We start from the raw sequence: 16,076 nt of genomic DNA, 5'->3' as shown, positions 1-16,076 counted from the left end.
CTTTTTACAAAGTTTTACAAAGTTGTCCTTGGAACTTAGAGAATAGCCAGGAAGTCTGCTCCATGGTCAACCTTCCAAGGGAACTCCAAACAGAGAAGTGAGAGTGAGTCAAGGTCTGGGTTTGATCTGCCAGGCCTCCCTTGGCCCCGATCTCCTTCAGGAAGCAGCCAGTGAGGTTCTGGTGCAGAGTGTGCTGGCTTGCAAAAGCTGTGCACATGTTTTCCAGACCTCACATCCAGGCCAGGGGCTTCCTACGGGTAGCTCAAAGTCAGCCACAGTGGAGATGTTTACGCCACAGACACTGGCAAATGCTGCCAATCAGAACTCCCCCCAGCTTATCTCCCCACCCCACCACTGCCACCCATAAACTGCCTACCCCAGCAGCTCATTGCTGCTACTCCTATGTACCATCCTTGTCAAGACCAGAGCTCTCTTAGCAAGAGAATTCTCCAGACTCAACAGGCACCCATGAGTTCCAAGTTAGCTGGTAACAGACCCAGCCAGAATCTAACAGGAGCGATGGGCATTGGGCACAGCAGTTAAGACACCCACTTGAGAAGCCCATACTCCATTTCTCAGGGCTAGGATCAAGTCCCAACTCCTTCCGGTTCTACCTTCTTACTAATGTGTGTCATGGAAAGTATCAGGTATTGGCTCAAGTGCTGGGTTGTTACCATCTACCTGGAGACCAGAATTGAGTGCCAGGCTCCTGCCTTTTGCCTAACCCAGTTCTAGCCTTGCAGGCAGTTGAGGGGAGTAAACCAGCAGATTCTGTATGTGTGTGTCAATAAATTTAAAAATTTAAAAAAAAAAGATTTTAAGAGGCATTTTTCTGCTCCCTTCCCCATTTTTCCTAATTGAGCTCCTAGAGAGTCCAGATCTAGGAGACGTGTGCTTTCTCTGAGCTAACGTTTTCTCCGAAACATTCTAGTTCAATAGAAGAAGCAACAGCACCGCCAAAAGAAGGCCCATAGCCTCACAGAAGTGGGCTGAGTGCCCCCCCGCAGGCCCACCCAGAGCATTCAGGTTTGCCTCTCTCACTCCCAGCACCATCTGTCCTTCCCAAGGCTCCCAAAGCCTCAAGTTCCACTTGCCAGTTGCTTCCTCCCAGACCACTTTCTGTCTCACCTTGCAAGCCTTTTGTCGCCTTTAATTCGCTGCACAACCAAAGACCTACTGGCTGAGGCCTCCCAGTGCTGTTCCTTGTCTAGGACACAAGAAGAAGGTGTCTGGGGCCTGCACTGTGGCTTAACAAGTAATGCCACTGCTTGTGGTGCTGGCACCCCATTGGGGTACCAGTTTGAGTCCTGGCTGCTCCTCTTCCAAACCATCTCCCTGCTAATGTTTTTGAGAAAACAGCAGAGGATACCTCAAGTTCCATGGTGACCACCTAGAGAGTGAGCCAGGAGATGGAGGATTTCTTTCGTTTTGTGTTTCTCCCTCTTTCTTGGTCATTCTGCCTTTCAAATAAAGCAAGATGAATCTCTAGACCAGAACGGTATGTTTAAGGGCTGTTAGCTGGTTTGCTGAGCCCCCCAAATCACATTCCAGCTTACAAAGCCTTCCCTCCAACTTCCTGCCACCCTCCAATCCATGGGGGGAAAAATTATCTTTCTGAAAATGTTCTGGGGTTACCCCATAACCCCCACTATCACAACTGGCAGAAATCCAAGGGAAGGGAGAGTTCTCTCAGGCTCCAAGTACCCCATTCATTCCCAAGCAGTGTCAGCCTCTCCCAGAGCCAGCATGTGCTGGGTGGAGATCTGGCCCCAAGCACCTGGGAGTGCTGTGCCAACCCAGCCTGACTCCGCCCAAGCAGCCTGCAGCAGTGGGAGACCAGAAAGCCTGCGTGTGACAGAGAGGGGAGGCTTGGAGAAGGCAGCAGCAGGCACAGCCCAGAGGTGCAGTCCAGCATCGTGCACTTCCCCTGCCGCCAACCCCCCACAGACCAGCCCTCAGCCATGATCAGGAGAGGCTCCCAAGTGATCACAAGGCTTGGCCACACCAGAGCCCTCCCAGGGCCCTTCTGTGTCCTGCCCAGACTTGATGTCGCCTCTGTGTACAGCTCCTCCACAGATGCCTTGGTAAGTGGGTCCCCACCTCAGCCAAGTGGAAGATCAGCTTTTCCCCAAAGAGACATGACCTTGAGGAGCACCCTGGATCGCAGGCGCACCTCATGGCAAGGCAGGTAGAAGTGCTTGGGGGAGTGCTGACGGGAGGAGATGGTATTTGGTTGGCTGCAAGTAAGTGCTCTAGGACACCAAGTAGCCCAGATCTCAAAAGTAAACTCCCAAGACATCTGCATCCTGGTCTGAATCTGCACAGCCACAAGGTTGATCAACAAAGCCCTGTTCTCCCGCAGGACTCCACCTGGGGCATGTACCTGGGGGAGGGGTCCGGACAGACAGCTCCTTTACTCCCCACGGCTGAGCTGGATGTGCAAGCGGCCAGTCCCTGTGTCCCCATGAACTCACTGCTACTCCATGAACAGAGCTGGAGCAGCAGCCCAGGAGAGACTGGTGCTTAAGCAGCCCTCAGCAATGGTAGCCTAATCCCGCATGCACCCAGTGGTCAGGGGTCTGTCTTCCCATCAACTCCCACACTTCCCAACCTGGCAGCCTTAGTCATGCTTCCTCAGTTTGCCCACCCATAGGGAGGGGCTAAATCCAGCAGTTCTCAGCCTCTCAGCTGCTCAAGCACCCTTGTAACGCTGGGCTGCCTTACCAGTGCCAGTTTGGGGCCAAGATGCTCTGCTTCCCATCCAGCTCCCTGCTTCTGGCCTGGGAAAGCAGCAGAGGATGGGTCAAAGCCTTGGAACTTTGTGCCCACATGGGAAACCTGGAAGAGGCTCCCGGTTCCTGGTTCTGAATCAACTCAGCTCTAGCTGTTGTGGCCATTTGGGGAATGAAACAGTGGATGGAAAATCTTTCTGTCTGTCTCTCCTTCTCTCTGTGGATCTGCCTTTCAAATAAAAATAAATGAATCTTTAAAAAGAAAAGAGAATAGCAGGACCCAGACAGTCAGCTCCTAACCCCTCAGCTGAGCCTCCCTTCCTGAGTCCCTAGTTCTGATACCCACAGGATCCTCAAGCCCTCTGCCGGGAAGAGGAGTCCTTTCTCACACATTCATTCTCTGGCAGAAGGGCTGGCCCGGCCCACAAGACCGGGAACACCTGGTCTGGAGCTCCCGCAGCACCCTGCCTTCCCGCCCCCCCAAGCTTCCTCCTGTAGCAGTCCCAGCCCTCCAGCGTGCCAGCTACTCCCCCTGATTGTCCCTGCCTAGATCTCCCAATTCTGTCTGGGAAAGGAAGGCCTGAAAGACTACGCCGTTCCCAATGCCAGCTGGTGTCCGGATATGCTGAGCCTGTACCATGAGTATCTGGAGAAGACCAAGTCAGACGGCTGGTTCAAACTGCCCTCCTTCAAATCCAACCGAGAACACATACAGGGATTCCAGCTCCCATCTGCATTCAAAGTGACCTCAGGTAAAGCCCCAGAACCCAGGCCCCCACTCCCACCCCCTCGGTGAGGGCTTGCTTTTGCCTGTGTTCAGAGACCTCGGGAAGGAATTCCATAGGCTCTCCTCCTAGGCTCAGTCCAGCCTGCTGTTCAACCACACCCCTGGTGCTACAGCTCCAGGCAGGTGGATGTAAGGAGAGTACTCCCTGACATACGGCCTCTGCCCTCAGTCCAGGGTATCCCCGTTGCAGAATGCCCAGCTCAACATCCACCTTTCTGACTTTGGAGCAACTCCTTACTTTCTGTTAAACCTTTTCATCCTCAACCCCACAAAAACCCTTGGGATCCCCTCGCCCATGGCTCATTTCAGTACCTACCCCCTCGGGGCCAGAGACAGCCTCTAGATCTAAGGGAGCCATGCCCTTCATTTTCCTCTGTGTGTGTGCGTGTGTGCATGTCTGTCTATGGATGTCTCCTTGTCTCTGTCACTCACACTAGGGGAGGGGAGTGCTCCCACCCAGTGGTGGACAGGTGGTACGATGAACAGACCACCTTGAGTTACACAGCATAAACAAGGCACCACCTCCAAAACAGCTTTACTTTGAAGAACTTGGTATTTCCAAAAATGGAATGCAATTATAAGAATTGTCCTGGGACCAAAAAAAAAAAAAAAAAAGGAAGAAGAAGAATGTAGGTGGTGGACTTTACTGTGCAGAACTATTTTGAGTAATGTAGGAACTGCACATTGAATTTTCAGTGCTACAATCCTCCTGAACTCCTGAGCTGGCCTGGATCCCAGCTCCACCTTCCCTCAGCTGGGTGTTTCCTCCCTGTCCTGTCCTCTACCCCTCCAACAGAGGCCCTCTGAGAACCGGGGCTGTGTCTCTGCTGTGCCCCAACTAGCTCCTGCTCCTCCACACTTGCTGCTCCCACTGCAACATTACTTGTCTCTCCCCAGACAAAAAGGACTGGCGCAACTTCACCAGGGGCATCCAAGTAGAAGGGCAAGGTTACGAGTATGTCATCTTCTTCCAACCCACTAAGAAGAAGTCTGTTTGTCTTTTCCAACCAGGCCCCTTCCTGGAGGGGCCTCCAGGGTAAGGCCACAGACAAAGAGGGAGTGGACATCCCAGCTGCCTGCTGGACTTGGCTCAACATGTCCTGGAGCTGGGCTGGGGCTGCGAGGCACTGGGTTTCAGCTTCTCAAGGCCAGGCCAGCCAGGCCAGAAAAGAGTTATCTGGTCAGTTCTCATTCTACAAATAAGGCCTCAGCAGTTTCTTTTCTTTCTTTTGTTTTTTTAATTATTATTTTATTTTGATAATCTTTACATAGTTGATCAGGGCATAAAGGGTCAAGGGCTACAGGAAAGTGGGTAAGACTATTGTTTCCACATTTTTTGTGTGTGCATCTGGAGTAAGGAGGGAGATAGAGGGAGAAGCCCTACCCAGCCTCCCACCCATCCCAGGGTTCCCCGATTTGGGGCATGCTCTGAGGGCACTGCTCAAATGCTTTTGATAGTTCAACAGTTCTGAATTGCTGCCAACCTCGCCATTCCAAGCACAATGAAATCTCTCCAGAATTCACTGGCTGACATAGTTCACTTTAGAGTCTCTGTTAGCCCAGATTTTTACTACCAACACATTGCTGAGGTGGCTGATTGATTTGTTCTGTCCTCCGTCCTCTGTTGTGGTACCAAGTATCCACTGCATATGGAGGACTGCCATATCCTCCATATGCACTTGGATATGCTGTCCACTGCTCCATCAGAGCCTCTGAGGAGGCTCAGCTTTGACATGGTCAGACCATGGAACCTGCACTTCTCTTCATGGTTGAGGTTCTGAGATCAGCAATTTAGTTGGGGGGAATCCTCAAAGAAACTTTGTCTGAGGTGATCTCAGGCCTGATTCTTGTGTGTGCACGCCAGTAAAAGGCCCAGCAGTCTGTCATCCCAATCAGCTTATGCATATGCTGGTGGTTGCAATTGCTGGGTCAATTCTATTTCCAGCCTTGTCTTCCACACAAACCAAAGGGTGTTGCAGTCCAGCCTGATTCTGCCAAGCACACACTCAGCACTCACGCAAACCATTGGTAACTGAAGCCTAGTCAGGGCAACTCCCCATAACCCCCACCAGGCACACCCCCTGCCCTGGTTCCCATGCTTGCCAGTATGTTCAGCAGACTGCTCAGTCTGTCCCACATCCCATTCAGCTCTCCTACATGTCAATGGGCATTGAAGCCTCGTTCAACCCAACCAGCCCCACTATCCAGCCCACACACATGCTGGTGGATGCCTTTCTGTCTAGCCATGCCTGCCCCAGTCCTGGTTTTCATGCTTTCTTGTGGGACTGGTAACCCTAGAGGGAGGTGCCCACTATTTCCCTACTGGGCCCACTTCCACTTCCAGATCATGCACATTCCAGGTGGTTCTGCAGTTTAATGTGACAGAATTAGCCCCCAGTGCCAGCATCTGCCAACTGATGCTGTGGCAAAGCCCAACCAATCCTCACCCATTCTGATTTATGCTTGCACCAGTAGGAACAGTCAGCCCAGCCTAGCTTTTCTCTGATCTAGCTCACATGAGGCCTGCAGGTGTTGTACCCCTGCCCATTCTGGTCTGCCCCCATCCCAACATGCTCTCCAGTGGGAGTGGCGGTTCAGCAGGGGAGCCTTCCACATTTCCCCTACCACCTTTTCCCCTCCCCCACTGTTTCTCACATGTGCTAGTTGGGTGCTATGGCTCGATCTGACATGGCCCACCTCACCTTGGCATTTGCCAGTAGGTGCCATAGCTTGGCCCTGCCTGGCCCAGGCCACCCCCAATTCCAGCTCAGGCTGGTGGGTATTATAGCCTAGCCCAGCCCAGCAGGCACCCAGTCCCAGCTGTAATGTGTACTAGTATGTGTTGTGACTGAGCCTGGCTTGACCCACACTCTGTCCTGGCACCCAGATTTGCCAGCGAGTGAGGTGATCTGATTCAGCTTGGTCTGCCCCTAACCTATGCCAAATGCATGCCAGCGGGTACCTTTCCGTGGCCTGGTCTGGGCTGCTCCCTATCGTGGTTCTTGCACTCACCTGCATGCACTGTGTCAGAGTGCATGCAGGTGCATGACAGAGGAGTTTCCCAGGCTCCTCCAGCAGAACCACTCTCAATACCAGATCTTGCACATACCGGTGGGTCCATGGGCATTTCCTTCTTTCTTTCTTTTTCTTTAACTGTGGGCTTTTGAGGGGAAGGGGTGGCACCGTGACCTAGTAGCTAAGTCCTTGCCTTTAATACATATGGGTGCCAGTTCTAAACTTGGCAGCCCCGCTTCCCATCCAGCTCCCTGCTTGTGGCCTGGGAAGGCAGTCAAGGACGGCCCAAAGCCTTGGGTCCCTGCACCTGTGTGGAAGACCTGGAAGAAGTTCCTGGCTCCTGGCTTCAGATTAGCACAGCACCAGCCATTGCAGTCACTTGGGGAGTGAACCATCAGATGGATCTTCCTCTCTGTCTCTCCTCCTCTCTGTATATCTGACTTTGCAATAAAAATAATAGATATATATATATAGATAGATATATAATAAATAAATATATATCTATATATATTATGGGATCCCATATGCATATTGGATACTAGGCATAGGGATACTAGCATATGCATACTAGGCCACGATGCTGGGCCCAGTAATATGTCTCTTCCAGGGTGTCTGAGGTGTGTATTATAGCCCCATGTGTGTGCTTTTGAACCACACCTCACCAATAATCATCAGACATCATCTACTCCATTACCTGTGGGGAGACAGACACCCAAAGAGGTCAGACAACTTGCCTAAAGGAACACAAGCAATCAAAATCAGTCGGAGTACTCTCAGGCAGAAGTCAGAACGCCAAGCCCTCCACCATACTTTTCTCTAAAGTTAGAATAGGCCAAAGAAATAAACCCCACTGGCTAACACATCCATAAGGAAATAAGCCTGCATCTATCTGCCCAAGGTAACTGAGCCACCAAATCCATGGTTGTCTATCTGCCCTATTCTTCCTCTACAGTCTGGGATTGGTAGAGCTGAAGTTCCTTCAAGGGTAAAAGAGACTGGGAAAGGGCTGGAGAAGCTTTAGGGTCCCAGCACCAGGGAGAAGCTGGGTTAGGGTTAGCAGAATGTAGACTTGATGTCAGCGCCCCCAGAGACCATGAATGCAGGTGCACTTTAGCCAGGGCAGTGCAAACACTTCTCCAAACCAGTACATTCACACACCACAGCAGGGCTCAGACACACCCTCCACTCTGAAAAGGAAAAGCTCAGGGCGGTAGGGGCGGGGCTGAGGGCGCTCAACTGTGACTTGATGTAGCAGCTCTAGAAGCTGAGGCCAAAGAGCCAGGAGGACGAGCCTCCACCATGTGGACAGGCAGGCAATGAACGGAGAAAGGGTCCGAGGGCAGAGATCGCTAGCTCCCTCCACCAGAGGCCCATGGTGGCACAGCGAGCACAGCTGAGCTGGGTAGGGCTCTAGAGAAGCGGGACTGTGCTTTTGAGAACCAGGAATTTGACTTGGTTAGGTGTGATTTGCAGTTTGAAGCTGAATGCCTCTTGGTGTGCCCCAAGCTGAGGGACAATGAAGCTACTAGTACATAAAGGTCAGACTCCGAGGATGCAGCTGACACAGGTCCTCCTTTCCGTGGTCAGCAGAGTGGAGCGCCCCTTTGGGCAGCACTCTCACCGGATCCTCAGGTTTCACCCCTAGACCTGAGCTCAGGCCTCACTTAGGTTTCCCGCTTCCCAAGAGTGGCAGCCACTGCCACCAGCAGGTGACCAACCCGAAGCACGTCTGTTGGTGACGCCAAGATTGTTGTTTTTAAGATTTATGTATTTTTATGTAAAAGGCAGTTACAAAGAGAGAGAGAGACAGAAAGATTTTCCATGGAAGGAAGGAAGGAAGGAAGGAAGGAAGGAAGGAAGGAAGGAAGGAAGGAAGGAAGGAAGGAAGGAAGGAAGGAAGGAAGGAAGGAAGGAAGGAAGGAAGGAAGAAAGAAAGAAAGAAAGAAAGAAAGAAAGAAAGAAAGAAAGAAAGAAAGAAAGAAAGAAATTGATTTCTGTCTCTTTAAATAGCTGCAACAGTTGAACCAATTCAAAGTCAGGAGCCAAGAATTTCTTCTGGGTCTCCCACATGGGTGCAGAGGCCCAAGGACTTGGGCCATCTTCTGCTGCTTTCCCAGGCCACACGCAGGGAGCTAGATCAGAAGTGGAGTCACCAGGACTTGAACCGGTGCCCATATGGAATGCTGGCCCTGCTGGTGGAGGCTTAGCATGCTACTCCATGGTACTGGCCCCCAAAACAATTTTTCTTGATAAAAAGCAAGAATTGTTATTGGTGGTTACAAATTCCTGCAGACTGACTTGTTCTGGCAGCATACTTCCCTTACTGACTGACCATCGGCCTCTGAAGGGCCCCGGGGAAAGGGCATGGTGGGAGGGGCAGAAGAGGGTGGAGGAAAAGCCCCAGAAAGAGGTCTGCCTGACAGCTTCCACTCTGGCCTTGTTTTCTACCCTCAACCTCCAGATTTGCTCATGGAGGGTCCCTGGCAGCCATGATGGACGAGACCTATTCCAAAACGGCCTACCTGGCTGGGGAGGGGCTGTTCACACTGACCCTCAACATCAAGTTTAAGCAGTAAGTACAGAGTCTGGAGGTGTGGGTCCAAGTCACAGCCCTTTCCACCCCTGGGAGCTTGGCAGCTGAACAACTGTCCTTCTCCTGCCCTCTCCCAAGCAATGCCTGCATCCTTGGACAGAACACAAGCTCTGGCGTCCCACAAGCAGGCCCTAAGCCCAAATCTCTCCCAGGGTCACCAGGGAGTCCTTGAGGCAAGGTGTGATGATAAGAAGGAGGAGGCGCACAGACATGAGGAGAGGGGGCCAGAGCTCACGTGATGGCTGGACTCAGCTGCCTCCTCTTCCAGCTTGATCCCCGTGGGCTCCCTGGCTGTTCTGAACGTGGAAGTGGACAAGATCGAGGACCAGAAGCTTTACTTGTCCTGTGTCACCCAGAGCCAAGACCAGCAGACACTCTACGCCAAGTCCTCTAGTAAGGAAGTCCTCAGCCTCCATCCTATCCATGAGCAAACGCCAGGGAGAGCCTGGTTAGGCTCAGCCTTGCCAAGGGTGGGAGCAGGCACCTGCTGAAGGTGCAGATGAAGCAGGGGGAGCCTCCAACATTTGTTTCTGCTGGGTAAGAGTTACACAATTGCACTAGGGTGGGCCCAGGTAAGGAGAAATTCAGAGCAACAGGCTTAGAGTGGCTCATCTTACTCCCATCACCTCAGGCCTGATACCTGCCACTCACTTCACCTTCTGCAGGTGTTTTCATTCGGCTGCCGCTGGAAAAAGAGTCACCCCAGTGAGGGTCACTGCGCCATCAGGAGAGCCTCCCGCAAGCCTGCCAGGGCCCCCTCGCCAAGCAGGGAACTTGTGCTAGGAACGGGCTGGCAACTTGGAGGGGAGGCACTTTCCTAGGAGTCAAATAAAGTCTTGCAATCCCACTTGCTGGTGCTGGAATGGATATCCTTACTGGGCTTCCCACATCCCCTACCTCTCCTTCAGCTGAGTCAAAAGACACTTGTCAAGCATCTGCCAGGCAGAGAACCAGAAGCAGGTTGATAGAAATGCACGCAGGTGATGCAGACACAGCTCCTGGCTCTAGGATGCACACCTGAGAGGCCTGTATTGGTCCCATCACCAGTGCAGGATGGGCCCACTTTCACTCTCTGAAAGTCATCAGAGAAAGCTTAGCTAGAGGAAGCTGAGTGGTACTCCCCAGGCAGGCAGGGTGGGAAAGACAGGCCAGGCAGAAGGAAGAAGTAGAACAGGCACATGGGAATGAAGAAACAGAGGGCTTTTGAGTCTAGCAACATGATGGGCAGGGGCAGGTCAAAGAGGCTTCATAAACCCTCCTGTGCACAGAGCTTGTTGGCAGCTGCGAGTTTGTAGAGTTTGAGCTGCAAAGTAGCAAAGGTTTATTTTTTATTTTGGCTTAAGATTTTATTTATTTATTTATTTAAAAGGCAGAGTTATAGAGGAAAGAGGAAGAAAGAGGGAGGGAGGGAAGCAGGAAGGGAAGGAAAGAAAGAAGGAGGAAAAGTGTTTCATCCACTGGTTCACTCCCCAAATGGATGCAGCAACCTGAGTTAGGCAATTCTGAAGCCTGGAGCTTCTTCCGGGTCTCCCACATGGGTACAGGGGCCAAGGACTTGGGACCATCCTCTGCTGCCTTCCCAGGTACATTAGCAAAGAGCTGGTTTAGAAGTAGCATATGGGATGCTGGTACAGCAGGCAGTGGCTTGACCAAGCCCCTAAAGTTTTGGTTTTCTTATTTTGTTTTTAGGGTATTTTTAATTTACTTTTTACAATTTACTTGAAAGAATTACAGAGAGTAGGCCCAGCAGCATGGCTTAGCAGCTAAAGTCCTCACCTTGAACGTGCCAGGATCCCATATGGGCGCCAGTTCTAATCCCAGCAGTCCCACTTCCCATCCAGCTCCCTGCTTGTGGCCTGGGAAGGCAGTCGAGGACGGCCCAAAGCCTTGGGACCCTGCACCCATGTGGGAGACCTGGAAGAAGTTCCTGACTCCTGGCTTCAGATTTGCACAGCACCAGCCGTTGCAGTCACTTGAATTATCGGATTAGGCAATTAGGGAGTAAATCATCGGACGCAAGACCTTCCTCTCTGTCTCTCCTCCTCTCTGTGTACCTGACTTTCCAATACAAATAAATAAATCTTAAAAAAAATAAAAAAGAATTACAGAGAGTGAGAAGGATGACAGAGAGAGAGAGAGAAAGATCTTGTATCCCTAAATGACTGTAACACCTAGGGTTGAGCCAGGCCAAAACCAAGAACAAAGAGTTCTTCTGGGTCTCCCACACGGGTGCAGGGGCCCAAGCACTTGGTTCATCCTCTGCTGCTTTCCCAGGCCTCTAGCAGGGAGCTGGATTGGAAGTGAAGCTTCTGGGACTTGAACCGGTCAGTGTTCATATGGGATACCAGTGTCATAGGCAGTGACTTAGCCAGCCATGCCATTCAGCAGCCCCTAAAGTTTTGTTTTTTAAAAAGATGACCTTGGTGGCAAGAAGGGATCAGAAAGGCTAAAGGCAGGAGCATGGATTAGGAGACCCCACAGGGCTGCATGGCACGGAGCCATAAAGGACAGAGATACAGGCAAAGCAACGTGCCCCTGACTATCCCCACAGATGCAGACAGGTCTCTGGAGTAACTTCCTGGCATTGGCGGTTCAGGTGGTATCTTTTTGTACTTGTCATTTCCATGTTTATACTAATCAACTTTTCACCATTATGACAAAAAAAACCTGAGAGAAGCTATTTGTAAAGAAAGGAGGTTTGTTCTGGCTCTTGGTTTGGGTGGTTCACAGCTCAAAATCAGGCTGGCACCCCTGGTTCGAAGACCAGTGAGGATAGTGGAGGTGGCACAGCACAGACACAGGAAGGATCACTCATGCTCCGCTGCTTTCTCAGGCCACAGGCAGGGAGCTGGATCAGAAGTGGAGCAGCCAGGACTCGAATCAGGGCCCGTAGGAGATGCCAGCATTGCAAACAGAGGATTAGCTTGTTACACCACCACATCAGCCCACACTCCGCACACCCTTGGAGGAGCTCCACCTTCTCAGGACATGCCCCTGCTGACCTAAGGACCTCCCACTGGAGTCATCTCCTAAATGATCAAACCAAAAATCCACCCCTCTCCTTAACAATATCACCTCAGAGCCAAGCCCTTAACATGTGGCCTGAGGGGAATCAAAGTTAATACCCAAACTGTGGCAATGGCTATTGTCTGTTTCTACCCTTGGAAAGTTCCCCATGGTATGAACACACACATGCATACCTAGCATGGTGCCTGAAACACTGCAGGCACTAGGTGAATGGATGAACAAGTTGATTCAAGTATAATCCTGCTTGGTAATATTAACTCACTCAGAATTCTTGACTCAGTGCTAAGCCCTAACCTCATGACACTTATAGTTTTATGAGGGAGACATGATAAATAATCACACAAAGAGGGGAAAATTACAAGTTATAATACATGTTGCAAATGCAAGTGTGGGGTGCTGAGAGGGGTGCAACCCTTACTTTATGTAGGAGGGCTTCCTGGAGCAGGGGAGGGAAGAACAAGCAGGGAGGGGAGAGTCCACGGTTTTTTTTTTTTTAAGTTTTATTCATTTATTTTTATTGGAAAGGCAGCTTTATAGAGAGAAGGAGAGTCAGAGAAAAGATCTTCTTTCCACTGTTTCACTCCCCAAAAGCCTACAATGGCCCAAGTTGAGCCAGTCCAAGACCAGGAGCCTTTCCCGGGTCTTCTCCCACATGGGTGCAGAGGCCCAAAGCTCTGGGCCATCCTCGACTGCTTTCCCAGGCCACAAGCAGGAAGCTGGATGGCAAGTGGAGCAGCCGGGACACGAACCAGCACCCATAGGGGATGCCAGCAGTTGCAGGTGGATTAGCTAACTGGGCCATTGTGCTAACCATGGCAAGGAGGCAATGAGAGCCTGAAGGGCAGTGTGTGTGCCTGCGGTGCAGCTGACGTCTTCTCAGTGGTGGCCTGCACTTTCCCAGGATCTGCCAGGCTGGAGGGCATGGGCCTCTCAGCCTCACAATAATGGACATCAGTTCTGCCCAGGTTGTCTCCACACACACAAATCCCCAGGCAGGACACTTTCAATTCAGAGAGCTGATCATTGCTTGTCAAGAAGCTACTGCGGATGGTTCCAGAATAGGGCAACTGGGGCAAGATTCCAACAAAGGGGATTTGTGTACATACTGAGACTCATCAGGCCCAGCTAGGGGCTTCACCTGGGAGCACGTGAGGCTCAGTGGAGGGGTGGCCACTACCCACCGACTGACCTCCCTCTTGCCAGAAATCCTCCTCAACCCCCAAGCAGGTTCCACAGGCTGCAGCTAGAAATTTGGCTCAGGCTGGAGGAAGAGTCTAGAAGGCCAGTGATGTTCGGAGAGACAAAGCTGTGTTTATCCAGGAAAAGAAGTCAGACGTAAGCAGCCCAGGGCAGCTCCTCCCAGAAAGACAGGACTGGGGGAGCCAGCTGGAGAAGAAGCGGCTCCCCTAGGGCGCCAACTGTCTCGTGGCCAGGGGCCAGATTCCAGCAGCCGCCCACAGGTAAGGCCTGCACCTGGGGCTGGCCACCTGGAGCCCGGCGTGAGCCCCGAGTGAGCACCAGGGCGCAACACGGAACACTCTTAGTGGCCTGGTGCTGGGGTCCGACAGGTATGTTGCAGCGGAGCCTTCCGGAGCCGGCTCTGGGGCTGGCCGGGTATCAATGCGGCCTTTGTGCCCAGCGGTTTCCCTGGGAGAAAAAGGAGTGGACGAAGGGAGGGGCGGACCGGCCCCGCCCTCCAGACCCAAGATGCGGCAGGGCCGTGCTGCGCTCGCGGCTCCCCGGGGACCTGAAGGGGTGGGATCTGTGTCCCTGAGAGGTGCGCCCCCTTGAACTGGCCCTGGGCGTCCTCCAATCCGCAGCCAGGCGGGTCCTCTTGGCTACCAGGAGCAGAAAGTGAGTGCCCTTCTGGCCCTGAAAGAGGAGGGAGGAGCCAGAGGCGGCAGATGGAGCTGGGGGGTGGGGGTGGGGGAACAATTCAGTGCACAGAAGCCCAGGCAGGGGAGAGACTGGCCACGAGTGGTGGGTCCCATCCTGAGGGGGTGCAGGGGAGGGCAGATGCCCCATTTCAGCGGAGCGTGCATGCCAGTGGGGTTCGGATTCTGGGTCTGCGTTGGTGGCTACAAACCTTTTGTTCTGGGTCCTCCCAAACAGTATCCCAGGGCTTTCGTGGATGTACCGGCTCTTTTAACTGTGACGGGTGCCAGAGGTGGAGTCTGAGACAAGCATCCATGACCACCTGGCCCTGGATCCCTGCCACCTCCCACCACCCCTAGTCCCATGGACTTGGCCGTCCTTTGTTTCTGCTGCTCACACAGCACCCTGGGTGTAGGCACTAGGCCTAGGGTGTGCAACGGCATCGCCCACAGCTGGCTTCTCCTCTTTCTACCCAGTGCCGTTCCTCGCAGCCCTTCCACCTGACTCGCTAGGAATGGGGCCCTCTGTGCACTGCGGAGTCCGGAGTTTCTAAATCCATCCACCATCCCCTCCGTCCCGCTCACCCCACTCCCAGCATGTGGCTTTTGGAGAAAGCCGGCTACAAGGCAGGGACCGCAGAACCAAGGACCCGGTGGGCGCCTTCCAGCCTGCTCTACAACCGCCACGGTGCAGCCCCGGCGACGCGCGCCTGTCCCAACGTCCTCACACCCGATCGCATCCCGCAGTTCTTTATCCCGCCTCGACTTCCCCACCCCTGCGCCGCCGAGCCCTCCGCCGGGCGCGACGCGTGCGTCCGAGGCCTCCTCGCTGCCTGCTCGCTGCCGCACCTGGCAGGCCGCGAAGGCCTCGCCTTTCTGCCCGAGAGCCCGCACACGCGACGGCGCGAGTCCCTGTTCCACGCGCCGCCGCCGCCACCGGCCGTGGGGCTGTCCCCGGCACAGGCACGGCTGCACGTGTCCGCCCCGGACCTGCGCCTCTGCCAGATCCCGGACGACAGCGACACAGCCTCGTCACCCGACTCGTCGCCCTTGGGCTCCCCACGGCCCGGCCGACGGCGGCGGCGGGGGACCGCGCGCTCCCCGGGGGCGAGCTCGGCCGCCCGCAGCCCGCCCGCACCGCGCCGCGCAGGGCCGCCCACCCCGCCGCTGTTCCACCTGGACTTCCTGTGCTGCCAGCTGCGGCCCACCAAGGAGAGCGTGCTGCGTCTGGCACCGCGCGGCGGCCAGCTGCGCCTCTCGGCCGAGTACCTGGCCGGGCCCGCGCGCCTGCGCCTGCGCCTGGTCAGCGCCGAGGGCCTGTCGCGGCCTCGGGCCGGCCCCGGGAGCGGCGGCGGCGGCTGCTGTGTGGTGCTCAGGTTGCGCCCCCAAGTCCGGCCGAGGGCCCAGCGGAGCCGCGTGGTCAAGTGCAGCGCCAACCCCATCTTCAACGAGGACTTTTTCTTCGATGGGCTGGGCCCGCCGGACCTGGCCACCCGCACTCTGCGAGCCAAGGTGCTGGACAGGGGCGCGGGGATCCGCAGGGACGTGCTGCTAGGGGAATGTGAGATGCCCCTGATGGTCCTGCTGCCCCCCTTGGGTGGGGGACTGGGGCCAGGGTCTTCGCTGGCGCCCACCCATCTCAGCCTGTAGACTGGGGGCTATGTGGGCGTAGCGGGGGTGGGGGCTGGGCGCTGGAGGAGTAAGCTTCTTCCCAAGGCCTCCATAAGCGCCCACAACTCTTACTGCATGCCCTCGGCATCCATGTGTATTTATTTTTACTAATAAAATGCCCGTTTGTCGCTAGCCGGATCTCGGATCTCACTGAACAATGCTTTACGTGTCAAGAGCGTGTTGAGTAGACACAATCCTGGCTGGGCAGGGCCCGGTAAGGTCCCTGTCACACCCTATGGAAGTCCTGCTTCCACTCCTAGAAAGAGCCCGTCCATCCCTGAGTCATTGCTGCGCCCCAAACATACAGCCCGGGGGCTTCTCGGGCTGTGCAGACGAAGTTAGAAACCCCGCCCCAAACACACACACACACACACACA

At 54.0% G+C, this 16,076-nt stretch overlaps 2 protein-coding genes across 2 annotated transcripts; both read left to right on the top strand.

Annotated features, from left to right (window-relative positions):
- The first annotated feature begins 1,857 nt into the window (after positions 1-1,857).
- Positions 1,858-9,973, top strand: THEM5 (thioesterase superfamily member 5). Its single transcript, XM_040999054.1, has 6 exons — positions 1,858-2,084; positions 3,283-3,484; positions 4,417-4,555; positions 8,996-9,106; positions 9,396-9,520; positions 9,793-9,973. The coding sequence occupies exons 1-6, from the start codon at positions 1,962-1,964 to the stop codon at positions 9,834-9,836; spliced, it is 744 nt and encodes a 247-aa protein (XP_040854988.1). The 5' UTR covers positions 1,858-1,961; the 3' UTR covers positions 9,837-9,973.
- A 4,652-nt stretch (positions 9,974-14,625) lies between these two features.
- Positions 14,626-15,678, top strand: C2CD4D (C2 calcium dependent domain containing 4D). Its single transcript, XM_040999319.1, has one exon. The coding sequence runs from the start codon at positions 14,626-14,628 to the stop codon at positions 15,676-15,678; it is 1,053 nt and encodes a 350-aa protein (XP_040855253.1).
- Positions 15,679-16,076: the final 398 nt, after the last annotated feature.

The sequence above is a fragment of the Ochotona curzoniae genome, unplaced genomic scaffold (genome assembly GCF_017591425.1).
Source record: "Ochotona curzoniae isolate NIBS_2020 unplaced genomic scaffold, NIBS_Ocur_1.0 scaffold_1037, whole genome shotgun sequence".
NCBI classification, from domain to species: domain Eukaryota; kingdom Metazoa; phylum Chordata; class Mammalia; order Lagomorpha; family Ochotonidae; genus Ochotona; species Ochotona curzoniae.
This window is presented reverse-complemented; position numbering and strand designations above follow the sequence as displayed.